Here is a 25,833-nt window from a genome sequence, read left to right on the forward strand (position 1 = left end):
CCTGAAACAATACAAAAGCACCTTAAAACTGCTCTGGGACAGAGGACAACAGACAAATATTCCCATTAGCAATGGCAGGGGAAGACCAATGCTCTGGACTAAGTCATTCATACACACAGAGGTTGCGATTTTATATCCACATAAACCACAGTTTCAAGCTTAGGCCTCACCCTGAAAACCCACACCAACAGCTGTACAGTGCATTTACCTGTGTTGGAAGGACAAAGGGGCAAGGAGGTTTTGCTGTGAACTGCATGTTTTAAGCTGGCAGGTCTGGTACCAGTCAGCAACGGCAGGGCCCCTTTTTTTAATTGTTTCAAATGCTAATAAGGAAACTTCAAGGTGGACGTTGTAATCCTGAGTTTACAGTAGTAATTGCTGCAGCATTTCTTGCTACCATAACTGAGAGACTTATTCATACTTCACAGTGACATTTGATTTTTGTGTGAGCCTACAACTTAGCTCTAAAACCACTGTCTGCCCAGATTCAAGCATATCTACAGAAATCCAAAAAAGAAAAAGTTGAGGAAACAAGAGAATTGAACCTGCCTGGAACCAAGCCCTCTAACAATCTCAGATTTGGAGACAGAACTCGAGAACCCAGTTGCAATGAAATCTGCAAGTGTTGTGCACTAAGCTCTCTAGACAGGCATGCTTATATGCTATAAGGGCTTTCAAATTTAAGATCTTGAAAATAGGAAGTGATTCAAGGGCTCAGAGGAATGCTGTGTTCAGACTAACATTAATATAAAAGAACAAATCCTAACTTGCACTCCAGAAAGTCACGAGGAAGGAAAAAGGGGAAATCTAAGACTCAAAGAGTGAAGACAGAAGGTAAGAGGTGAGAGCAGAAGGATATGTCATTGAGAAGCTATGCCAGAGAAGTGCAATCCCCTTTTGAGGATAAAGAGTAAGTCTGAAGAAGTCTGATGATAGAAAAGATGAAGTGGCTAAATGTACTCCCCACCGACACATTCAAAAGCACAATTTAAGAGCAGTATTTTGGAGACCGAGAGGGCTGAGTAGAATCGGTGCAGAGAGACTAGAAGAGCTATGGAAAAAGCAGGGAAAAAGCAAGAATAAACCACTCTGATATGCAACAACTTTGACAGATAAGGGAGGAGAGGACAGAAACCTTGGTTGCAAGGGACATCTGGAGGTCTGTAGTCCAGTGTCTGAAAGCCAGCGCTAGACCAGGTCAGCCATGGCTTTGTCCACCTGTGTCTTGCAAATCCCTGGAGCATGAGATTCTAGAGCCTCTCTGGGGATCAGTGAAAGTGCTAAGGAAAACTTCATCCCTGGGAGGCTAATGTCCAACCTGAGCCTCTCAAGACACAATCTGTGGCCACTAGTCCCTTATACTGCCTGCCACTGTCAAGAAGAATTTGTCTCTGTTGCCTTTGTAACTAACTTCCTTTCAAGCAGATGTAGGTGGCTGTTAGCTCCCCATCCAGCCTCCTGTCTGCCAGACTGAACAAGCCCAGCTCCCTCAGCCTCTCCGTGTAAGTCATGGGCTCCGGACCCTGGCCATCTTGGAGCCCCCTGAACACCCTCTCCACTTTCTCAGCATCCCCCTTCAATTGGGAATCCAAACCTGGATCCATTTGCGGTTTCACCAGCACGAGGCAGAGAGGAATAAACTTTCCTTGATCTGTTGGCCCTACTCCCCCTAATTTAGCCTAGTACACTGCTTGCCTTATTCATGATGAAAGAACACTATTGACTTGAACTAAACCTGTCATCCACTGAAGAGTATACAGTCTTGTCAAGAGAGGCAAAATTAGCAGATAGGTCTTGTGTGTGGGTGAAAGTGGAATAAGCAACACAGGACAGAAAGGACTCTTTACCTTGAAGCCAAGAAGTAACACAGTTCCTGCCGACATAGTTTTGACATTGTAATAGAGTGATTGATTAATCCAAAATAGCTAGAACTGTCCCATAAATAATGTGAGCAAGTGTGTCATGGCTAGACAGGAAAGGTTAAGAGCTTCCCATATGTTCATTTTATCGTTTTGCATTTGACTTTGGTACAGGGGAGAAAACTCCAGTTGACAAACCTCCTTTCAAGTACATGAACTGGCATAAAGTGTTTGGCAACTGCAGGTACTTTGCACATGCTCCATGGGCTGCTGAGAACAAGGACTGCCATTTCCAGGACAAGGTGGAATCTAAATACCTTTTGACGGGCTTTTTTTGAAGAGCAAAGAACTCTAAAAAATGTCCAGTCCCTTTAATGACACAAACACTAAGGCACTTTCCTCTCTTATAGATTAAAGCACAGGCTCTCAAAATGTTTGCTCAAGGAGGGTCCCATGCCAGGTATGACACAGGCTCTAGCTGCATAGCAAAGATCCTCTGTAATATCATACCTTTACTCTCCACAGCGGTAAAAATTAGGGCACCTTTGCAGACTACATACTGAGACTTGCAGAGCCCAAGTCATTCACAGATCCCACTTTGGGGACCTCTGGTTTAAAGACAGCAGAGAGAAGCATAGTTCCTCTCTGGTTAAGATTTCACATGGGTCCATCTCAGCCTAGCTGCAAGAAGCAGCACTTCTGGTTCCGAGAGGACGTACAGCTGGTAATAACCTAAGATCTGATAGACCTGTGTTCAAATTCTTGTGCTGCTACATGCTCCACACAAGACCTCAGGCAGTCAGCCCTCTTGTAGTCTCTCACCTGGAAACTGATGATAATGTAGGACGAGAGGAAATGGCCTCAGGTTGCGCCAGGGGAGGTTTAGATTGGATGTAAGGAAAAATTTCTTTACTGAAAGAGTGGTTAAATATTGGACCAGGCTGCCCAGGGAGGTGGTTGAGTCCCCATCCCTGGAGGTATTTAAAAGACGAGTAGATGAGGCACTTAGGGACATGGCTTAGTGGGTGGTGGTGTTGGGTCGACGGTTGGACTCGATGATCTTAGAGGTCTTTTCCAACCTCAATGATTCTATGATTCTAATGTCAGCTCTCTGTAACCCGGCCATGTTATGTTGATAATACACATTTGAATTTCAGAGGTATTTAGACATCATGGTAATGGAGACCTGATATATAATGGTACAGCTATGAATACTATAGAGAGGTAAGGACTTTTTAGTGGCAGCCGCATTTCTCCTCAAGTTTCTAACTCACTTCCACAACTCCCTGCAGGACATTTGTTTTGTAGAGTACTGAAGAGATCAATTACTTGCCCAAGTCCACGTGCTTAGGACAATCCTTGCTGTAAGGGGTGTTCAATCACCTCACCGACAAGATTGATTGGATTTAAATCCAACTGTTTGCTCGAATTCCACTGGGCCATCAGGGGTCAAATCTGACATCCTTTCTTATTGAGTTTGAGTCGTTTTAGTGCAGACATTCTGGAGGTACTTGGGGAATTCCAGGTTGTGACCTGCAATTTGGCTGTTCGCTACCAGGGTCTGCTATCAGCAGACAAAGCTGGCATATCCCCGGGGAGCGCTGATGCCTGCAGTTCTAAAGAACCTCTTAAGCCTTTCTTCAATCACCTAATTTTGCTACTTGTTCCTCTCTCAATTTCCTTTTTCTTTGGGGGGTGGGAGAAAGCGAATGCAAGGCAATTCTGTCCGTACCTGGATTTCCCAAATTTTCTGGATCCCTTCAAAACCTACTACTGCCCCTAAATGTTGTAGTTAGCAATTGCATTATGGAATGGGACAAAAATTGACTATGGCACTAATCTGTCTTAAGGCATCTGTTGCCTACTCTACAGCAGATCTTGAACTCTACATTCTTACAGAACAATGCATACACTATGTATTCTTTTCCTCTCCAAAAAATAACAAATCATAGGAAGTGCTGGACAAGCTGCTTTAACCTCATTAGGTCACTTAGGAAACTCCCTTTCCCAATCATATTCTCCCCCTCTCAATCAAGTCTCCCCTGAACCCAGAACGTTCCTCACTTGTTTCCTTGTGGATCAAAGTTACTAAATGGCTTTTGTGAAAACTCCTGCCGCTTCCCATCACCAAGAGTTACTCGTTCCCACCTTTCCAACCCCTCATTTTTGTAATTTATTCCATTTACGCAAGACATAAGTCACCCTAACTGAAACTCCAAATTAATCTCAAAACCTGGGAAAATATGACTTTGTAGTTAGGGCATAGAAGGGGGAGTCTTGATCTCAGGATTTTCTTCTAGACTCTACTTCTGTTTCACTGCCGTTCCATTCCTGTGCCCAGCTGCACTGCCCTTTTATTTATTTAATTTTTAAAAGGGAACAATTATGCCATCAAGTCTACTAACGAGGACTGTTAAGTGCTATTTTTCTTTGCATTAGTCTGTGCTCTGAAGAAAAGCCTGAGAAGACAGTGGTTAAACAGTACTTGCTGGGCTCCACGCACTCCATCTCAGTTACCCATTTATCTCATCTTGCATGAAGAAGCCAGAAAGATGACAGATATGTGACCTCACTTGTGCCGAGCAGTTGCAGCAATACTTTACTGAAGCTTAGAATAAATTATCTAGAAAAACCAATCAATAAATCCATAAAATGTCTTCCGTCTACTGAGCCAAAGTACGTTATTTTGATAAAGAGAATTTTTAAGTGAACAAAGTCTATTTATGATATCAGATGATGCTGTTCATTTGTACTCATCCCCTCCCTCCTTCCAATACACGATTTCACGCAGAGCACTCCAACTGCAACCCAAGAAGACACAGATTAAGTGCTTACAGGCCGCAGAACATACCTCTGAACTAGTGGCAACGGGAGGAAATTGAGGGTAGACGTCATATCCAGTCCGCAATCTAACATGATGGTGGTGGATTTGAACTTGAGTACATTGCATGGTAAGGTTGGATGTCCTGACAGGCAGTACTGAAAGAAGAATACGAGGATGAGTTACTCATGACCTTTACCAGAGTGACCCCCCCCTGAAAATTGCCTTTTTTCCCTTATTTTTAAACACGTAGTGTCATACACACCAGAACAAAACCCGATTTCCCATGAATTGTGTCTCACAGCTGTGTGCGTTCATTGAGATTTCCCCATATCAGGGTATTAAGGGGCAGATTTTCTTCAAACAAGTTTTTCTGATCACAAGGGTTGAGAGGATGGCATAGCTCCTCTCTCCAATTTAGGACACATGTAGAATCTCTTCTTTCTAACAACCACCTATTTTCACAAAAATCCCAGAAAATCAGTTTCTTCAAAACTCAGTCCTACTGGCAAAACTTGGCTGAAATTGGCTAGCAAATTTGACAATTACTTGGGGTGGAAGGGGAGGGAGAGAATCCCTGCAGGAACACAAGTTTTATTTCCTTAAGAAACCTGCCTAAACAAACAAATCAGGTGCAGCCCACACCTTCTGTGGCTGCTTGGCACAGATCAGCAGAGGAAGCTGTACACATGCACCGCAGCAGCTCTGGGGCATGCTCTCACCTGCTTTTTGTCTTGCTAAAAGCAAACAGGAAACACGAGGGAATGGACAGCCATACCTGAATGGGAGGGTTTGTGTACTGAGAAATCCCAAATGCTTTGCAAGCCCAATGAGCCAGCAAGCAGGTTATGTACAGGGGCACTTCAGCATCATTGAGATGCAGTCACCTCTTGTATGGAGAGTGGCAAACATTTAACAAGGCACAGGAGCCGCTGAAGCTTTGAATAAGAAGAGAAGTGAATAAAAATGCCAGCTTTAAAATGTGGGATTAGAAACGTAAATGTCTGAATAGAGCGTGGCCACCTCCACATGAGGGTTTCTCTTCTTTGAGGAGGCATTTGATGGTTCTTCAGGGATTGCAAGAATAGGAGATTTTGCATCTCGAATACTAGTTGTTACATCTCCGAAGTCTGGGCATCTGGCAGCATAGCAGCGCTCAGGTGGTCAAACTAGCTTCTAAATTCAAGTTTTCGTCAATTAAGATGAAAAATATCAGTTGGTTGGCCATGCACTGCACTAAAAACAGACTCAGTCATTTTCCAAGTTATTTATACCTTATGCTTGCTTTCTATACTTCACTCTACAAACTGGAAAGAAGCTAGATTAATAATTTCATTTTCTACCTCTGCTCACTGTATGTTAACACAGGACTGCAACTGTCTGGATTAACAACTCCCAAGGAGTCTATTTACACACATTCATCAAAAACGTTATTTAAATGATATTTAAATATTAAAAAGCTACTAAGCCCCAAATATTAAATTAAAAATATCGCAAATACTTTTGTTTTAAATTCACAAAGCCTTAATTATTAAGGAGCAACACTACATTTTGCCTGCTGTTAGCAAAATTTAAAAAAAGAAAGTGAAGCTGGTGAAGAAGTGAGTATACAAGTAAGGAATTCGGTTGTTTTATTCGCAAATGTAAAATACGCATGTGAAATTAAGTTCTCACCAGACCAGAACTTTGACAACTGAAGCTATAAATCCAAGTAAATAGAAAGAAATGAAGGAAAAAATAAGATCTAAACTATTTTCATAGCTTTTAAACTATCAGTAATTAAAAAAGGCAATGAAATACCACCACTTTCATCAGCAAAACACTTCCTTGCTTTTCTTAAAATCATGAATAGGATCATGACCCTGACATCTACGAGCTAACTGGAAAATCTTCCTTTTTTCTTCTTTAAAAGCATCTAAAATAATCTATATCTGTGGCTGTCACGCTGTGGTAAATGGATTCCTGGGAGTCAATGGACTCTTTCTATCAGACTCAAGTAAAGTGACAAAAAAAAAAAAAAAGGCAGGCAATTCATATACGCTATACAGCTATTTGCACAAGTGACATTTCTGGGTCTGTTAGAATTTTAGATTAGGAATCCAAAAATCTGAGTGCCTGCACTATATACGTCTCTATACACACTATAAATGTGATAATTTCTACCCAGTTTATACTTGCTACTGTTTAAAACAGATCCAGAGACGCCAGCCTCTAATATTCCTGACCAGACTAAAATGCAAGTCCTTTTTGCTCTAAGATTTGTTTGCTTCCCTCTTTACTCCCTTATGGCTAAAGGCTGGTACTGCTAACACACTAGGTGCCTCATCTCCTAATTAAAAAACAGTAATGTAAAAAAAGTCACAAAACACATACGAAAGACATAAATATGCCCACCTCAGCTCACAACTTTCTTGGCAGGCTTTGTAAATTAAGTTTGACAGAGCGGGGCACCGAGAGATCAAGATGAGGGGCTAATTCCAGATGCTAAGGCCCTCATAGAGACAGGTTCTCAGCAGACATCTGGTTCACGCTGAGCGCTCGCCAGCTTGGAGCATCTCTGGTGATCTCATGGATGGCAATGTGACAGAGAAAAGAGATGATGTCTCACGCTAGCAGCTCCAAAACATTCAAAATTTTGCAGGTTAAAGCCAGTGCTTTTAATTCCAGCTGAAGCCAACAAATACTGCAGTGCATTCTTCCAGTATTAATATCACATGCTGGCTCAAAATCTCGGGGGAAATTAGCAACTGGATTTGCCTGGACCAAAGCACATTTGAATTTGTGGGAGTCTGACATTTTCACTGGAGTCTGAATCAGGTCTGGCGTCCACCACCTCTACCTTGTTCTTCCAAATTCAACCCAAATATATGAGAAAAGAGGATGAAATAGCACCCAACTCCTCCCCCCACAACCCTGAGATTCAGCCATATCTCCAGACAAATATAAGATGAAGAATCTGGTCTCATGATCCCCAGTCCCCAAATTTATACACAGGTCTAAAAATGTTACAATACAGATTTCAGACAGGTTGTATTCCCTGCCCTCCACCCCTTCCCTCTCTCTACCCCCATGCAAGACTCTAGACATAACAAAGAACTCTGCATTTCCACTATGGTCTTCATTTAAAGATTTCTCAGTTTGCTTTTCCCCCCCTGCATTATATTAGCCTCTACGATCACATCCAGAAGTGCTTAGCTTTGCACAGCTGCAGAGAGACTTAATCACATACGTAAGATAATGCAGGATCAAGCTCTTCAGCCACCTGCCTACCAAATTAATCTTACACAGTTACACAGAGAGTGATTTATTGGAAGTCTCAAAACAAGCCCAGAACCCAAGTTCACTTCCGTGAAGCTTCCTCGAGACAAACTGCTCAGTCTCAAAACTGAGAGACAATCGTACGTTTAACAACGGTGTAACTTCAGGTTAAACAAATCAAATGTTATGCTCAGGTATTTTGAAAGCTGCTTTGGTTTTCACCTCCAAACAAAGAATTGCAGCACATTATGTGAAACAGGGAAATTCCTCCTGGAAAATAGAGTAGTGGCTGAATCCAGGGTCTCTGGGAAACTTAAATAGTTGAAAACGAAGATCTAGAGAGGAGAACAATAATACAGGTAACATATTTTTGGATAACCTTCCCTTTAGAAGATTGTAATATCAGAACCAAAATATTTGTCAGAAGCGTAGCGCACCCTTGATGAAGCTATTCCAGGCTGATTTTCTTATTAGCAATTACCTGTATTAACATCATACTGCCTATGGAAGATGATTTTATTATGAACCACGGGGATTTATTAATATTTCTAGAGCAACCCAGTAGAAGTCACACGTGCAGTGGGCTAGCTCCAGCACTGCCCCACGGCGAGACTCGCGTTTAGGGGTAGGAAGGCAGAGAAACACCTCCACCACCTCCACCTCCTCCTCCTCCCGAATCCCACCGATGTTTCATCCGATCCAAAACCCCAAGGCCGGCGGGGGCGGACGGCGGCAGAGGGCCGGAGGAGAGCCGCCTGCCCGGGCCTCTGCCCCTTCCCACAGCCCGGTGCCTAACCCCCACCCGCCCCGGCCTCCGTCCCCTCAGCTGCCAGCTCCCCGCCGACCGTTTAACGGAGGGCGGCTCGCGCGCCGGGCTGCTGAGGAGAGCGGAACGCTGGGCCCGCCCCCCTCAGTGCCTCAGTTTCCCCTCACGCCCGGCGGGGCTGGGGCTGCCGCAGCCCAGGGGCGATCCCGGGAGCCCCCCCCCACGCCGGGGGCAGGCCAAAGCCGCCAGGCATCCCCCCCCCGCAGCGCCCCCAGCCCCGCGCACTCACCAGCTTCATGCTTCACCCGGCTCTATTTACTGGGACAATCCTGCCCCCACCTTCCTGCCCGGCCCCCACCACCCCCCGCGCCCCAGAGCATCCTGGGACTTGCAGTCCCGCCGCCGCCCCCCCCCCGCCCAGGATGAAGTAATGGCTGAGCCCTCCCCTCCCTCCCGAGACATGCCGGGAGTTGTAGTCCGCCCCGCGCTGCGCCCCGCGCTCCAGCGGCGTGCCGTGCCGCCGAGGCATGCTGGGAGTTGTAGTCCCCGCGCGGCGGCTCTCCCCGTCACCCTGGGGAGGGGGGAACTACAAGTCCCAGGGTCTCACAGCGGCAGCAGGTGGGAGCTCGGATGTTGATATCAACATGGCGCTTGTCAGACAGACAAAGACAGTCAGTCTGGTGTGATTGAGCCAAAAAAAAAAAAAAAAAAAAAAAAAAAAAGAGGGAGCGAGCGAGGAGGAGGGAGCGGCAGGAGGAGAGCCAGGCGGGGAAGGGGGGCCCTTGTCCTCGGGGGGGCTGGGGAGGGGGGCTCGGCGGCCGAGGGATTTCCTCCCCCCCTATTGTTCTCCTCCCTCTGCGCCCCCGTTAATCTCCCCTCACGCTGGGGCGGGGGCGGGCGGGGGGACCCCCCCACTCCTGCCGTTACATGGTGAGGTGGAGACGCCGCCAGCACCCAGAGGTGAGTGTCGCTTGTGGGGAGGAGGGAAGTGTGGGGCCGGGGGGGGGGGGGGGGCGGCGAGAGCGGCGCTTGTGAGGGGAGAGGGCGGGCGGGTGGGTGGGCTGGAGGGAGGGGGAGCGGGAAGGGGGTCCCCCCTCAGCCGGCACCGCGGCTGCCTGCGGGGGAGTTGAGCCGCGCCGGAGAGCGGGTTTCCTCGCAGCGCGGGATGTGAGTGAGGGGGGAAGCCGGGGCGGGGGGGGGCCGGGGGCGGGCAGGGGCAGCCCCTCAGCCCGAGCGGCCGCTCGCCGGCGGAGTTTGAGCCGCGGCTCTGGGTGGCTCCGCGTATCCCCCGGAGCGGGGGAGGAGGAGAGTGTCCCCGGGAGGCTGCCGCGGGGGTCTGCGGGAGGGCAGGGCAACCTTTGGGTTTTAAAGAAGAGCCCTCCGTCCTCGTGCCTGCCATTTATTTGTTTATTTTTTTTCCACCCCTCTCCCGGGTGTGGGGGTGACGGACTCGCGGTGGCGGAGTCCCCCCAGCCTGGGTGGGTGCTTTTTTTTTTTCGCGGTGTTGTTTCGGTTTTGTTCGCCGCTGAGTTTGGGGCTGGGCTGCTGCAAGCCCCAGCGCGGGTGCGGAGGGCGGCGGGGGCCCCCGCTCCCTGTCCCCAGGCCCCCGAGGGGGCTGCCCCGGCCCGGCCCGGCCCGGCCCGGCCTGACCCGGCGGTAGCTTGGCCGGGGAAGGCGGAGGAAGGAGGGAGGCTCCTATGGAGCTCGGTGCGCCGTGAGGATCGCGCCCGGCATCGAGCCCCCTCGCCGGGGCTCTGCCGGGGAGCTCTGCCCTGGCTGGGGGGGGCTGAGGGGCCGCCGTGGGTGTGCGAGGGCTCCGGGGGCTTCTTTCTAGGGGAGCCCCGGTGCTTTGTGCCTATGGAGATGTGGGGGGAACGGGGGCCACGGGTGCCCCAAAATCCCGCTGGATTCCAGGGCTGGGAGGCTGGGCGACGAGGAGGGCGAGATCTGTTGCAGCTCCCGGGGCTTTGAGAGGGGGTTTTCGGGGAGGGCAAAGGCCTGAATCTGAAGGGTGTCTTGTTGCTGGAGAGTTTAACGTGGGAACGGGTGGGGGAGGAGGAGGACCCGGAGGGAAGTCATTCCCAAAATGTGCGAGGAGAGCTTGGGAGGGGTGTCATAGGCTTGTTTATTTTGTACTACTTGGGAAGAGATGGGGTAAATGCTTTTGTATCCGTGCCTGGGATCTTTTTTCGGAAGAACAGTGTGTTTGACCCCAGGACCGGTTGGGGGAAGCGGCAAGGAATGCCGCTGAACTGTTTTCCTGTGGTTCGGGGTTAAAACAAAACAAGAGGCGAGTGTTCTTAGGTGCAAGACACACACGCGAGACAGACCGAGCCGAGTTCTTCAACCTCAGTTCTGATGGGTTTTTTCTTAGTTGTTCTAAGAGTGTCTCTTGGTATGTTTGCGGAGCACTTCTTTGGAAAGCATTTCTTTTTCTTTGCGATAGGTCTGAAAAAGCTTTGGTCGTCTGTGCTGTTTTTCCCATTCCTTTCGTGTTAGGGACGAAAAAATGCTTTTTTTGGGGGTGGGGAGGGAAGAAGGAAGAGGAAATGAAGACTGTAAGCATGTTTGCTGTTTGTGGAGTCGGGTGTATCTCAGTTTGTTCTCCTGCTCAAGTAACACGGGGAGTACAGATAAGTGGCTTTTAAGTACAAAATGTGTATGAACAAAAGCTGGAAAGATTTAAACTTTGTAGGGAGGAAAGCGTTAAAGTGATGGCCAGGGCACGCGTTTGCGAGCACTGTCGGAGCAGATCTGATAGACACCAGCTACGTGCCCCTGCTTCAAACTAATGGGGATGGAGGAAAAGGAAACCGGTGGGGAAAAAAAAATACAATTTGCATGAATGATACCATGTAAAATGTATCGGAGAGAGGGATTGTGCTCTGCAGACGATTTGTGGGCTGGCAAAACCCTGAAGTGCCTGCTTGCGTCCCGTGATATGACTAGCTCATTTCTGCAGGGCTCATCAGGTACAGACTCTGCTTCCTTCCTGGGATGGTGCAGCTGGCATTTGATTTCCTCCGTGGATGGGAGAGGAGGAGTCCTGTGCAGTTTTTTTCCCCGAGATGATTGCATTTTCTTTGGCCTTGCTGTACCCTGCCTCATTAGTAGGAACTGCATCTATATTTATTTACCATTATACCATGTCCCTTGGGATGTCGGGTGTAGTTTGGAGTAGGTATATATGGATTTATCACTCTTAACGTTTTTTTTTCTCCCATCACACTAGGACCAAATCCGTCAACAGCAGAGAAGAAACTTAATTTATTTCTGTGTTTTGCATCTCCCTTTTTGCCATTTCTCTTCCGAATTGCTAAGAAAACATCTCCGAGATGCGGATGGGGGAGGGAGATAGGGGAGAAGTGAGAAGGGGATGGAGTATGTTATCTGTGCAGGGATGCATTTGTTATCTGCATATTCTAGGAGCACCAGGCTCTATTAAAGAGCAGGGTTTGATACTGCATCTGAAAACTGGGGTTTGGGAACGCTCTTTTCCCTTATGTGAAGATTCTTCTTTAGTCCCACGACAGCCACAACTTTTTCTGTGTGGTTGACAGAATTGTCTGACGAGCCTGGGCATGAGGCTAGGAACAAGGAACTTGTGTTCTACTCAGCGATGTCTGTTCTTCCTCCTATCGTTCCTTTAGCACCAGTGCAAGCACCAGAACAAGCATCAGCATTTTTACTCCTGTGTCATCCACCTCTGTTCGGAGCAGGTCTAGGCGACATTGTGGTATGCAGACTGCCAGCTGTGTTGTAGGAATGCTACCATAGGTGAAACTGCAGCATTTTTAAAGAGTGGTAAGGAAATCTTGAAGAAAATCCTGTGTGGATGAGGCCTGCTTATCTCTGTAACTACTTTACTGAGCGGTCTTGAGCAATTCCTTTCTATTTGTTGACCTTTCTAGAAAACGTGCATCTCTAGCATTGCGATTCTGATAATTCCACAGAATTAGTAACCAGTGTCAGCTGCAGAAGGCTTACTTCTAAGGCAGTTTCTGTGTGGGTCTTTCTGGTCTCTTTCAAAAGGATATTAAAAGTTCACAGCTGTCCAGTGTTTTGAAAATTAAATCATTATGAAGTGTTTACTTTATAGTGATAATCCATAAGTTCATGGAAGTGTTGGGTATGTTTTTTCATCGGTATCTGGAGATGGGAAGACGGTGGGGTTCTGACATTCACTTTTTAAACTAATTTTATTTTTAATAAAATGAATTTTTAATAAGCATGAATTTCAAGAATTGTTCTATCATTAACTTTTGGGACTGCTCTTTTTTGTTGTATGTCAGTGGGGCGGTGGCGAAATTTGGGTCTTTAGGATAGGAAGTTTGGGTGGGGAATTGGAAGAATTAATGAAACTGAAACATGAGAAAGGAAGAACGCTGTACTGTCCCTTTCATAACGGGATCTCAGAAGATGTTTGGTTGTGTATGTTAGAAAATAAACCAATTTGCATGAAATGACAGCACATTTTAATCTAAAGAAAGCAACTTGTGCTTTACAGTGATTTCTGTGCGGAGCTTTTAGGGACACTACAGAATTACACATTACAGTGTTGGGATCTGTGGCAAATGTTTTTCATCTTCTGCAAAGTTTAGGATTTCAAATCAAACACTTGGAGGGATGCTGTCAGCTTAAGAATTCTGCTGCAAAAAATCCATGCCTTCATTTCTCCTATCGGTAACTTTATGCAGCTTTGACACTTCTTCTAAAGTCACTGGAGTCGATTTCACTTTATAATGATTTTAATGGGGCGGGCATTGGATTCTGCATACATGTCCTCGTGGGATTGGGCTTTAATTATACCTATGCTGATAATACTATCTTGTGGGTTATCAATGAAGTGAGACCAATGTCATGATTATAGTGGGATTTTTAGGAGATAATGAGGAGAATTTGAGGGTTTTTGGGTCTAACTCATATCCCTAAAGCTGGTTTTATACATGAGTAGTAATAAACTGTATTTTAGCATTCTAATATTCTTGTATTGACTAAAGCTCCCTTCTGACGTATAAAATTAGGATGGCTGGGTAGCAAAGCATACTAAGAGTTCATATTTGAACAGTCAGTCATGCAAACGGATTGTATGTTAGCTATGAATGCAATTTCCAGTGTTAATGCTAAAGATAAGTGTGTTGACAAATGCTTTTAATTTGGGGAACAATACAAGCAAGGATAACAGGATATGAAAAGCAAGTGCTATTTTTCATTTCGCAAGTGGCAAACCAAGGTGTAGAGGGATTAACTTGCCCAGGTTCCTACGTGGAGTCTGCGGCAGAACTAGTAATCAGTCTGTGATCTCAACGGTTTGTCAGGGCTTTAATCAGAGTTTTTCTTCCTCCCTTCATTAATTGGCTAATTTCCGCATTTTGTAAATAACGTCTAGAGATCATTTTTCTTTCCTCCAGTTTCAAACTTTACGGCCTGAAGTTTTTTCATTTTCAGTCGAGCCTTGAAAACACAGGGCTGGAAAGCTTCGTCTGAACAGCACCTCCCTGACATACGATACTATCTTGAAACAGCCTCTGACAAGTGAACCCTCTCATTGAAATCATGTGAGGAATTTTATTACTCAACTCTGAAGATCTTCTGGGGGAAAGGAGGTTGCAAACTATTAACTATGTGGTCTTCATTGCAAGTTGGCACATAAAATGTTCTTATGTATTTGAGGCAGTCATGTGGTCCACAGAAAGAAGTAGAGAATCGTCTCTGTAGTTGCTGGCCAGCTGAAAATTTCATCTTGTAACTGTGAGAAGCACATTTATTTTTGTCTAGTGCCTCCTAAAGAGATATATTTGCTTGAAATCTGGTCTTTCTTTAAACATGGTATTGTTTGATTTCCTCCCCCTCTCCTCCCACATGGCTAGGCGCTTATACAGGGTTAGCCCGTGACCATAAAAGCATGTGGAGAAGCTTTTATGATAGATAACCTTAAGAAGTATGTTGTGTTTGGGATGCTTCTTTTCTTTGCTGTTGCAGTCGGGTTTACCAAAAGCTTGTTGTTCATGCAGGCTTCCTGCATAACACACTGCTGAGCAAAGTGCTCGTTTCACAGTTATGAAACTGCTGCTATCGCAATTACTGCATCGTAAAGCCTAACCTAATCAGAAGTGATCGATTTCTGGCCATAACTTGTGTGGTGTGCTAGTGGAGTACGGCTCTGATGTTTAATATTTGATTCATTATGGCTGAGCCACTGTCCTTCTATGATAAAGTAATACATTGTACCTTGGTTTGTAAATCTTTACGTGCTTTACAGAGGTATCAGTATTTTACAAATAGAGAAACTGAGGCAGAAGGGCCAAGTGACTCACTCAAGGTCACATACTGAGTCAGTGGCAGTTGAACACGGCTGTCTCTTCCCCATCTATATTGCAGTTTTACTGTGATATATTAATATGTATTGACCATATAAGGAATTTATTGGCTGGTCATCTAATGTGCTCGATAAGAATACCTAAGTCAATGAGATTTTTTTACAGTGATGGGAGGATTTCCCATGTTCCATTGACTTCTGTGGTTTGACACTTGTCATCCTTATTTATTCAGTTAATTCTATTGCTTTTAAATCCATTAGATTCCCCTCCCCATCAGACCAAAAGCACTACAGGGGTAAACTTTCTCACAAGACTGTAAGAGATGCCCCTTTTTCTTGTATAGCCTTTCTTCTGCTTCGTTTAATAGGAGTTTTTCAGTGTTGGACTTCAAATCTATCTCAGGAATGCACATGCATGTTTGTTATTGTTTTGATTCAGCACCGTGTTAATGTAGACACCAAAAGGTTGAACAATTACTGTTTTGATGCGCTTTTTAAAGAATTAAAAAATAATCCATGACTGGTTATTCTACCCATCTGTGTGCAGATTTCCCTTTCCCAGTTCTTAATCAAAGCTGCATACAGAGTCTGAAGTTAAAGACTACTCTTAAAACTGGGAACTGCTGTAGAGCAGTGCTTCTGAAAAAGTGTATTTTGCTTTATCTTTCCTGTGCAGCCAACCAGAAGGTATGGAAGGTCAATTAACTCTTTCTCCTACAGAATTCCTCTATGAATGTTTACTTCATCATTTCACGTTGGTTTCAGTGCAGTTACTAGCCTGAAACTTATTACTAAGCATGGCCCTTCATCAGGCTGTATGTATGTATACACCAAAATGACTTCTGTAGTATGGCTTGACAGACCTAACTTTGTGCGTATGTCCACGGTATGTTGGTGAGTACTTCTTCCAGTCACTATTTGCCCGATGGGTGGAGTGTTGTTTCCAGATCTACTGAAGATTTTCTTGCAGCCTGAGGAAACAAATTTTATTACCTGCTTCATGCATGGAGGTGGCATTCTTTTGTTCTCCAAACGTATAAGATGTCTATTTAGGCTATATTAAATTTAATGTGAACCCCATTCACTGCTGTGGTGGTAGATGAGGTCTTAATATTGGGCTGAGGAAGTAATTTACAAGCCAGGCATACAAAATACATTAATTATGTTTGGCTCTAAATACCCCCAGCTGGATCTCACTTGCCCTGAATTCTTGGCATCGGTTTTCTCCCCACTTCTGAGTTAAGAAGCCTTATTTTCTTTTCATATTCTTAAAAAAAAAAACCAAACCAAACTGAATTTTAAGTTCACAAGTAAAACGGCTCCTGCTGCTGAAACAATACTGTAGGCTACTCTTTCAGTGAGCCTTGTGAACAGCCGGTTTTATTCTGATAAGCCTATGCCCTATCAATTGGGAAGTGTAGCATATAGTCATTTCCTGCATTTTGAGCTGCCCATTTCTTATGAGCTCTGAAGTAAGCACTGAATCTGCTTTTTGTTCTTCCAGTGGTACTGTAATACTAATGGAAGCAGAAAGCATTTAGTTAGTTCATAAAATACAAGCGCTGGTTGTACTTGGATATTTATTCTGACCTTTATTTTGGACAGTTTCTCTGCCATGATCAGATTCTCTGATTACAATGTCAGCTTTCACTAGCAATCTCTTTGTGATTTAACTGGCAGGGTTTTGGAGTTCGAGCAATTGGGTATGCAGCAGCTCTGACATGTAAGTAGCACTCAAATGTTGAAAAGGAAAGTTCTTCCTGGCAATGAGGTTGTGCTGGGCTCTTGTTTCTAGGCTCTGCCGTAGGTCTTACTTTATGACCCAGGGCAAACTTCGTGACTTGCCTGTGTTCCAGTGTGTAATATGAAAATAATCCTTTCAGGGCTGTTGAGATGCTTTCACGTTCGTAAAGTATTTGAAGATTCTTGGCTGGATGGTAGTGCACGCTGCTGCTCTCGGTAGTATAAACATGAATGCCGTAAGTGTATTTACACAGAATAAGAACTAGTTATTTAAACTAATACTGATTTTTTTCATGCTGCAGATGGGAGAGGTAAGTAGTTGATCACAGTTTTCTCAGCTAAGTTGTATTATGCATGGTTTCCAGACACCGTAGTCGGTTGTTCTCTGACTGTTTGCATTTCATGGGGGCTCCATCTGTTTGATGGAGTGGTGCTGTTTAGTGATAAGTGCGTCAGTCTAAGAAAGAGGGAACTTACTGAACTTGAAACTTATTCCTCCCTCTTTAATTTCCTCATCCACAGAAGCGGAATGATGTTAACATACTGAAGATTCATAAAATTTAAGGCGAGAACAGACAATTAAATCGCCTTGTCTGATATGTTTTATATGCTTTGTATCACAAGCTTTAAATTTTAATCATTTACTCTGAAACTGAGACCAGTAACTGATGTTTGGCTAAAAACAATCTGAAAGCTTTCCAGCCTTGAGTGTCCATCATTGATAATTTCAGACTCATCGCTTTGTGTGGTAGTTTGTGCCATCTCACTGTTAAAAACAAGTGGCTGATTTTTAATTTGAATTTGTCTAAGTTCTGCCGCTGGTTCTTGTTACGACTTTTCCTGACAAGATTAGAGCCCTTTAGTATCCAGTACTTTCTTGCCATGGAGGTACTTATACTCTGTAATCAAGTTACTCGATTGATAAGGAAACAGAGTTGAGCTTTTAAGTCTCACTCTGAGGCATTTTCTCCAGCGCCCAGATCATCCGGTGATTCTTCATGGTCTCCGTTTATTTTTAACATTGTGGAAACCAAAAATGGTGAATGTTCCAGCCTGTGTCTGATCCATACTGAATACCGAGGTGCGATGGCCCTTTTTGGTCTGCACCCATTTAAAAGGTTCACAGTAGCCCTTTTGCATAGGGAAATCCTGTTTGTGAGCCTTGCTGCTCCGACACTGAGATTCTTTCTAGTAAAGTCTGCCATTTAGTAGTTACGGTCTGCACTTCTTAGATTATAAATTTGCCTTTGTATTCAGATGTGTTTTGCTTTCCTGAGCTAAGTTAAGGTTGGTATTCAGACTTCTTTCTTTTGCTGTCCTTTCCTCATAATAATGTACTGTTCCTGTAGTCCTGGTGGCAGTCACAGATTTTTATCTGCAGTGATAAAAATGTTGAACTGCATCAGACCTTAAATTTAGTGACAAAAAAATTAGCATGATGCAATCCCAGGAAGTAGATTAAGAACTGGCTAACTGACAGCTCTCAGAAAGCACCAGTCGATATGGAGCAGCCGATGTGGATTTCCACTGGAACCAAAGTACGCTCTGTGCACGTACTTTCTTCTGTTCGACTACATTTGTAATCTTAAAGAACAAAGTTAGTCCTTTATCAAGACATTTGCCATTAAAACATGCTGACTGGCACTACCAATGTCCCTGTTCTCTAATTCTTTACTGGGAAAATATATATTTTTTTTTTTTCCCGTTGGTTTGCCTGGATTGATACCCAGCTGACTGCCTTACAGCTCTCTAGATTTGCTCCATCCCCTTTTTGAGCATTAGCATCATATGAACATCCACCTCGCCTGGGGTTTTGCCCTCATTTTCTAGAGGGTCCCTCCTTAAAAAAGAAAAAAACAAAACGCCCTACAAGACTGCAAAAAGCCCGCTTTGGTGCATGTTTTGTAGGCTGATTTCAAATGTTTCACTCTTAATGGATTTGCTGAAAATCATCTTTTATTACTGATGAATTAGAAGGTGCTTTGTGTGATGAAAGCACGTTGCCCCAGTCTAACAGAGAACTGTTCACAGTAATCCTGGTTCTCCTTTCCACTAGAAAGTTAGTTTTAAAAATTTTATTATTATCATATTACTTTTTTTGTGTGTGTTGAATCTTGCACTTTGGTTAGTAAAAGGAACATCCCAAGACCTTTTGTTCCTGGATGTATAAAACGGCAATGGTTTTGGGGCGGCCATGGTGCATCTGCTGGCAGATTGCATAGCACCGTGGAAGTGAAGACCTTTCTAACCTTTGCAAGCGGCTACTTCTGAAGACACTTGTGAATTATCCTTCAGTTCACTTCATGGGCATAATTCTGATAAATATTGATGTCACTCCTCTGTCACACTCAAGTAAATTCTGTTTTATTCATAGCAAGGTGCCTTCTTACTTTTTGTTAAAAATGCAGCTGCCTTCACTTGCTGGCTGTTCCTTGAATTTCCTTTTTCCTGTCCCAAACTGATTTAGCTTTTACTCCCTCCATGTTGCAGCTGTAATCAGCAGTGCACACGGATGTCTTTGTAGGAGAGGCAGTATTTTTGCCGTTGCTTTTTAGGACACTGTGTAACAATGGGATCTTGAAACCAAACCTCATTTAAATACCACTGTCAGTAAGAAGTGTGTTGTGTTTTGGGTTTGTTTTGGTTTTTTTTCTTTTTTTTTTAAGATAGGCGTTTGAAAGGACTTGCTCCATGAGAAAGTCCCTGTTTTGAAACCTGTGAATTCCAGGCAGATAAAATGCAAAGAGGTCAGGCGAGTATCTGAAGTTTGGGATGTCTGCATCCTTTCTGGCTATCGAGTGGGAAACCTGCCATAGTGATAGGAAAGATTTGGAAGGCGGAAGAAAGGGAAGACGACTGAGGCACAGGATCCGGAGGCTGGGAAAGATACTGTAAAAGAAGGTATGCCATTTCTACTGCTTGCAGTCTGAGGTGTGGCACTGTGGAAGTCTAAGGCAAGTAATAGAGACTCAAACATGTGTGCTGTTTTGTTGGACATAAATATTTCTTCTAATGCAAGCCTGTGAGCTCAGCCAGCGGCTTTCCTGCCTCCTAGCTAAATCGGTATCTGATTTTTCTGTTCCTCTGCTGTCTTCTTGCAGGAGTTGTTTACTGTCTGAAATTGTTTCCATATGGCTGCAACGTAGAGCTTGATTACATTAAACGTGGCGCTTTCCTGTGGCATTGCAGTGCTATGGAAAGATCATCCCTCTTTCTCCCCTTCCAACCTCCCCTTCCTCCCTAAAACCTTGGTTTTGGAACATGTAACTTGTTTAGGTATTATCTTCCCCCCTGCTGAGGCTTGTAGAACTGGAAAACTGGGATCCAGTTCTTTTTTGGGTATTTGTATTTGATTGCTTAGGTGGGTTACATTTGCGTATAAATTGCTGATAAAATACTTAAGATGAAGATTAGAGTGACAGCGGTTGCAGTTTGAGGGCATTACTGGAGCTGGGGCCCCAATGTGTTAAGAACTGAACAAGTATGCAGACAAGAGATAGTCTCTACTTCCAAAGAGCTTACTGCCCGTCAGGACAGTCCATTTAGATTGTGTTTGTTTACACTGATGATCAATTTAAATACGGCTCCAAGAAGGTGTTAAAATTCCTGTACTTGGACACTTCAGGATGCTAGAGGGCCAGATTCACCACTTATCTGGAGCCTGGAAGCTATGTCTAGTTTGCGGAAACCAGATCTGTTCAATAGCAAATGGATGCATCTGTATCTTTGATAAGAATAAAAGCTGATTGTTGGCTAAGTTAGCTAATAAAACCAGCAGTGAAGCATCTCTACTCTCTCTTTGCAATTACACTCTCTTTTATAAACTTGAGTTTATAACCTGGATTCAAAATTTGGGGTTTGTTAAAAATGTTTTCTATTTATATAGGTTAAAATATATAAATACTTTTTCTTAAGCCTAAGCCATCTGATGTAATGCCTACATTTCTTGTAATGTATTTAAACAGAACCTAGGCAATGTATTTTTACTGCCAGTATCTTAAATAAACTCAAACCAGTGAAGTGATGGTAGTCACTCTTTGCTGAGCACATGGAACCAGAATCTGAAGTGATGGTAGTCACCCTTCGCTGAGCACATGGAACCAGAATCTGATGAAGTAGTAAACCAGCTTTTGACAGAAGTAGCCTCTTCTGCATGCGCATAGAGAATATTTTCTTCATTTCTGTATATTCACATAGTTCAGATCACAGACTATTTAATTCAAAACTGAGAAACCATTTGGGAGCTGTAAATGCAGAAATGCTTGTTTTCCTCGCCTAACATAAGGTGGAGAAAAAGAACAATAAGGAAAGAGATTCACTAATACTGAAATCTTTCAGTGGAGGACACAGCAAGGTTCAATTCACTTAATAAAGATAATTCATTTGTTTTCACTAAAGCATTTTAAAATGCAAACCATGTTCTGTAACCCTTTTATGCGTCCAGCACATATGATGTATCATTCAAGATTAATAAAACTGTAATACATAAAAGCTGGCATTTTAAAATTGTTTTGTAAACAGTCTGGCTAATAACCCAGGGTGGAAACTGAAATGCAGGTACGCTGTTCAGGCCTTTGCCTTGCTAGAGTGTGAAGCTCCCTCCAGTCTTTTTTTAATTCAATGTAAAATGAAAGTTTCAAGGGGAGAAATAAGCTTTCCTAACCTCGGGGTATCCAGTGACTTGCTGGGTGGTGTAGGGCACTCTGAGGTGTTAGATGTCTATGAAGCAGGTTCAAGCTGCAAGTTATTTAAATGTCCCTCATAATTTAGAGGTGTTGGACTAGTGAGCTGGCAGGTAAAAGGAAGACGGTGACCACGAAGCTGTCATGGCCATCTTCTCTGCTTGTCCTTTTCCTTATAGGACTTGCTGCTGCCGAGTGCTTGGGGTAAAGGCTGTAGGCACCTTGTTCCAGTTGGGATATTACAAGTCTTAAAATTGTGGTCCAATGGAGCTGCCTCCCTTCAGCCCACACCAAGGCACCTCACTTCAACAGAAGGGTGGATTTAAAACCTTTCATTCTCCTTTGTGTTTCTACTTTGGATGGCTCCTTGTCCAGCATGCTGGTTTTTGTTGGATCCCTTGATAGATGGCTTGTATACATGTGAGGAGAGAACTTTTCATGAAAGGCTGTGGATCCTGCGGCTGCAGCAGGATGCCTACAGATCCTGATTTATTTTGAAGATCCTTCTACTCCCTATTTTGCAAAATGCTGTGGGAAAGGTAGGCTGGAGAAGCCTTAGTTTTCTTCTGTCCCTCACAAAATACACTAGCTATGTGGGAGCAGAAGCGAAGTGTAGAGCGCATTTAGTTTTCAGTGTTGTCATCTTCACAGAAAGGGAGAAGAAAAGATAAATTGTGACTGTCACAGACCTTCTCTGTTCTACTTCTTGCATGTTAGAGCTGCATTCTGCTTCTTACCCCGGTGGATGACCAGCTAAAACAAAAGCAAAACTCCACCTCTTTAAACCCCTCCTTTACACTAATGAAGTTTAGTTAGTTTGCTAGTTACTTTTCTGTGATTTCCAGAACTATTGAAACAGCATGAGGTGATGAAGACTCTTGTGTATTTTATGTGAGCTCAGGTATTTGAATATGGAATAGAAGTAGTACTGAATATGTGCAATTTCCATTAAATTTCAATGCCTTTAAGGGGCGAGTCCTTAAAACAAGAAGTAACTAACGTTAGAGGCAGTGGGAGTGCTCTCTGTTGGCTTTCACAAGAACTGAACTGGAACTACATTCAGGATATTGTCTTTTTTTAATTAACAGGAGATCACTGAGTTCTAGGTCCTTTCATATTTAAGAATAATTAATTCTCCATTGTTTTTGCTTTTGACAGACTTTTACTGTCAACCATCCAAAGGAGACATTGGCCCTTCCTCCAATTATTCGATGAAACAATTTACTACATGTAGCCTTCCCCCCACCCTTCATCGTAGAAAGCTGCTTCTGGTGTCCTCCTGGGTGCTGCTTCCCAACTCTGCTTTATGCTCTCCATCTCTTACAGATAAAAACCTGCACAGTGTTGGGATTGAAACGCTTTTACTCTCCTTGCCCACCCTTGAAAAAGTCCCCAGCGCTGGCCTTCTAGTGAACAGCATGTGTTAAATGTCCTGCAAATAACTGAATAAAGAGAATGATCCTTCAGTTTTCTTCTAAGGAGAATTACTTCTGAGAAAAGACTGCACGCTCAGGGCCATGCTGCCATTGCAGTATTATCAGTACAGTTTGGCTGCAAATGTGATTTCTTTTTTCTTAAATATTAAAGAGAGGGGTTGTGACTTCTGAGGTATAATTGTGTGGAGACATTACTTGGGCAGACCTCCTAAACTCCTGCATTAATTTGCATGTGCTGGGTATGAGCTCTGTGCGCTTACAGCCACTAAGGAGAGTCTTGGACCGTGACCGGTGTTTGCAGAAACCAGAGAAATTGCAAATAATGTGTCTGCTTGCTACTGCATCTTGAGTCTCTCTTGCCCGTTTTCCCTGCTCCTGTTGAGGGTCTTTTCTTTTGTACCTGTTCCTATGCCATTTGCAGTCATAGTTCCCAATTATAAACTTAGCTTAAAACCCATTTTAACTAACTTTTCAGCTCTGGCCTTAGTCAGCCACCTAGCAAAAGTGATTTAGCAGTGTTCTCTCAGGTTTCTGAAGCCACCATGCCAAAAAGTATGGGCATCCCTACCTCACAGCTCTGAGACAGCTTGTCTTCCTAGGAGGACGTGTCTTTGTAGTCAAGTCATTACCCCGGCACCAACCTAAATCCAGGTGGATCATCATGTGCCTGCACATTTATTTTTAGAGGAAGTTTCACCGGAAAATTGCATATGCAGGGGGGTTAGACCTGGCAAGCTTGAGAGGTGCTGTCCAACCTCCAAAATTCTGTGGTATGTGCAAACAGGGAAATTAAACTAACAGTTTTCATACAGATACTTCCTTGTGCTTTTCATCCTGTCCCCCATTCTTTCTCTCCTTATTTTTGAAAGGTGTACCTTTTAAAGCCTTTTCTCATAGTTCTTAAAGACATACCACTCTCTCTGGATTTAACACCGTGGCTGGCACAAGGGAGGGTTAGAAGCCAGTTGTTTAATTGGCGTTTTACATGGTAGACTTTGAAATTGTGAATTCGGTGAGGTTCCTGCTTTGCTGCTCTTTTTCTACAGAGCAGCGGTGGTGCACGCACACAGTACTTCTAAAAATAAGGGTGTATGTCGTGGAAGTATTGCTTGAAGCTAGGCTCTGATCTGCAGTAATGGCAGAGCTACGCTAATTTGTACCTCTGAATATAGACAGCTATGAAATAAGGTTTACTTAAGAGTTGCAAAACACAATATGGAGACTTATTTTAACTGAACTTATTGAACTTACTGAACAATAAGTTCAGTTAAAATCAGGTTTAATAAATGAATGGCTGTAGTGGTCAGATCAGAAGTTTGCCTTATCTCTGGCACAAGGCTAGATAACCAGCAGTCCTGGATGCTGAGGAAAGCCTATAAGAACAGGGCAAACATTTGATACCTCCCCAGCATATACTTGCAAATATCCTCACCGTGTGCTTCAGGCATTCGGTATATCTTTTGTATCCCATCTTTTCCACTTAAAGAGAGGTCTAGGCGTGTTAAATCCTTAATGGCCCATTTGTCTAGACAAACTGCCGTCCTGACCTGTGTCCATTGCAGTGTTTTCCACCTGTTTAATGTCAGATACCTGGAGGCTAGGTAGCCTTTGTGAAGTGAGGTGCTTTTTTTTAGTTCAGTTCCTAGTGAGCAAATGTCCTTAATTTATAAATTCAGTCACCTTTTGTTTGTTTGTTTCATTCCTTTTTTTCTGGCATCCCTGTTCAGTCCTGTCCTATGCCACTTCAGGCATGAGCAAATACCGTCTTTCAAATTCTGTGTGCTGGATAGTAAACAAATATCCCTCCCCCCCAAAGTTACCATCCTCACCGATCTGTTGACAGGGCTGCGTGTTTAATAACTCTCATTTGGTTCAGATGAAATCGGTTGGGATAACATGGACCTGTATGTAACTTCATGCTCGATCTAGCCCGAATAGTTTTGCTGAAAGTGATCTGGGGAGCGGTCACAAAATACAGTGCCAGGAGGGCTCTGCAAGTGCTCGCTCCTGGCAGGGAGGTGACGGCAGGAGAGGCAGGGCATGCACGGGTGAGCTTTCTACTGACATACCTGCAACCAGAAAAATACATCTGTCTGTGTCCAGAGTAGCATGAACGTTGCAGAACGAGGGCAACGAGTGATTTCTCTCCGTTTTAGGTCGTCTACAAACATCTATAGGACTATCAAGTTACTGTTTAACTCCAGCTCTGTGTACTTTTCATACGTAAGGACTAAGTCTGCTGTCATTTAGAAAATGAAGGGGTTTTTCTGACTTGTCGGTACCTTTTTGGTGTGGTGTGATTGCCATTTGGCTGTCACTTCTCTAACTTGTAAAGCTGTCTCGAGTGTATGCAGTTTTATATCCCATTAGCTTGCTCTTTCTCATGCTCATCATATTGCACTGCAATCATCTGTCCTCTCTTCTGCCCCCTAATACTGTTGGATCTCTCTCTCTCTCTTAATACTGTGTTTTCTAAAAACCTTCTTCCTATAAAATGCCACCGTGTGAGACTATTTTCTTGGCTACTGTGATCTTTGTAAGTAATGACTAATTTTTAATTTTTTTTTCCTAGTTATGTATTTGATAGCCTTAGCTTTTCGGAGCCTGTCTGTCTCCCAGTTTACCTAAACCTTTTTTTTTTTTTTTTAAAATAGGATATGTGTGAGCATACTGTTTCAAACGCTGTACAACAGTGCTAATTCTTTAATCGAGGCGGGGAAAGGCACTGGAAACAGCGCTGCAAATGAAGTTCCCATGAGTTGCATCATTGAAAGCACAAGGGTTAATATTTTTCTCCAGATGTTAATCTGTTTCCTGCTTTTATTTTAATTATGCATATAAAAAGATTTTGGTTTCTTTGTCCCTTTGCACTTGAACTAGAAACTGTAATCTATTTGTGGTGCACAGTAGAAAAGTATTTTTTTTTAGTACTTTTGGTTTAACAGTTTC

General features: G+C 43.8%; 2 protein-coding genes across 16 annotated transcripts in view; one reads left to right on the forward strand and one right to left on the reverse strand.

The window, feature by feature from the left end:
- INTS9 (integrator complex subunit 9) overlaps positions 1-9,056 on the reverse strand; it is a 78,661-nt gene extending 69,605 nt beyond the window's left edge. The window contains exons 1-2 of one of the 2 annotated variants that reach the window (XM_076332554.1): positions 8,994-9,056; positions 4,711-4,838 (exon numbers count right to left, since the gene is read on the reverse strand). In XM_076332554.1, the coding sequence (XP_076188669.1) occupies positions 4,711-4,838; positions 8,994-9,002 (137 nt within the window). In that variant the 5' untranslated portion in view covers positions 9,003-9,056. Of the gene's footprint in view, positions 1-4,710; positions 4,839-7,074; positions 7,140-8,993 lie in introns of those variants that run through there. The other variant, XM_076332555.1, reaches the window with a different exon arrangement.
- Positions 9,057-9,548: 492 nt separating this feature from the next.
- Positions 9,549-25,833, forward strand: part of HMBOX1 (homeobox containing 1) — a 117,692-nt gene continuing 101,407 nt past the window's right edge. For 13 of the 14 annotated variants that reach the window (XM_076332564.1, XM_076332556.1, XM_076332558.1 and 10 more), the window contains exon 1: positions 9,549-9,664. The gene's annotated coding sequence lies outside the window, so the exon portion shown is untranslated. Of the gene's footprint in view, positions 9,665-9,832; positions 9,872-25,833 lie in introns of those variants that run through there. The other variant, XM_076332557.1, reaches the window with a different exon arrangement.

This window comes from Aptenodytes patagonicus, chromosome 3 (assembly GCF_965638725.1).
Source record: "Aptenodytes patagonicus chromosome 3, bAptPat1.pri.cur, whole genome shotgun sequence".
In the NCBI taxonomy this organism is placed as follows: Eukaryota; Metazoa; Chordata; class Aves; order Sphenisciformes; family Spheniscidae; genus Aptenodytes; species Aptenodytes patagonicus.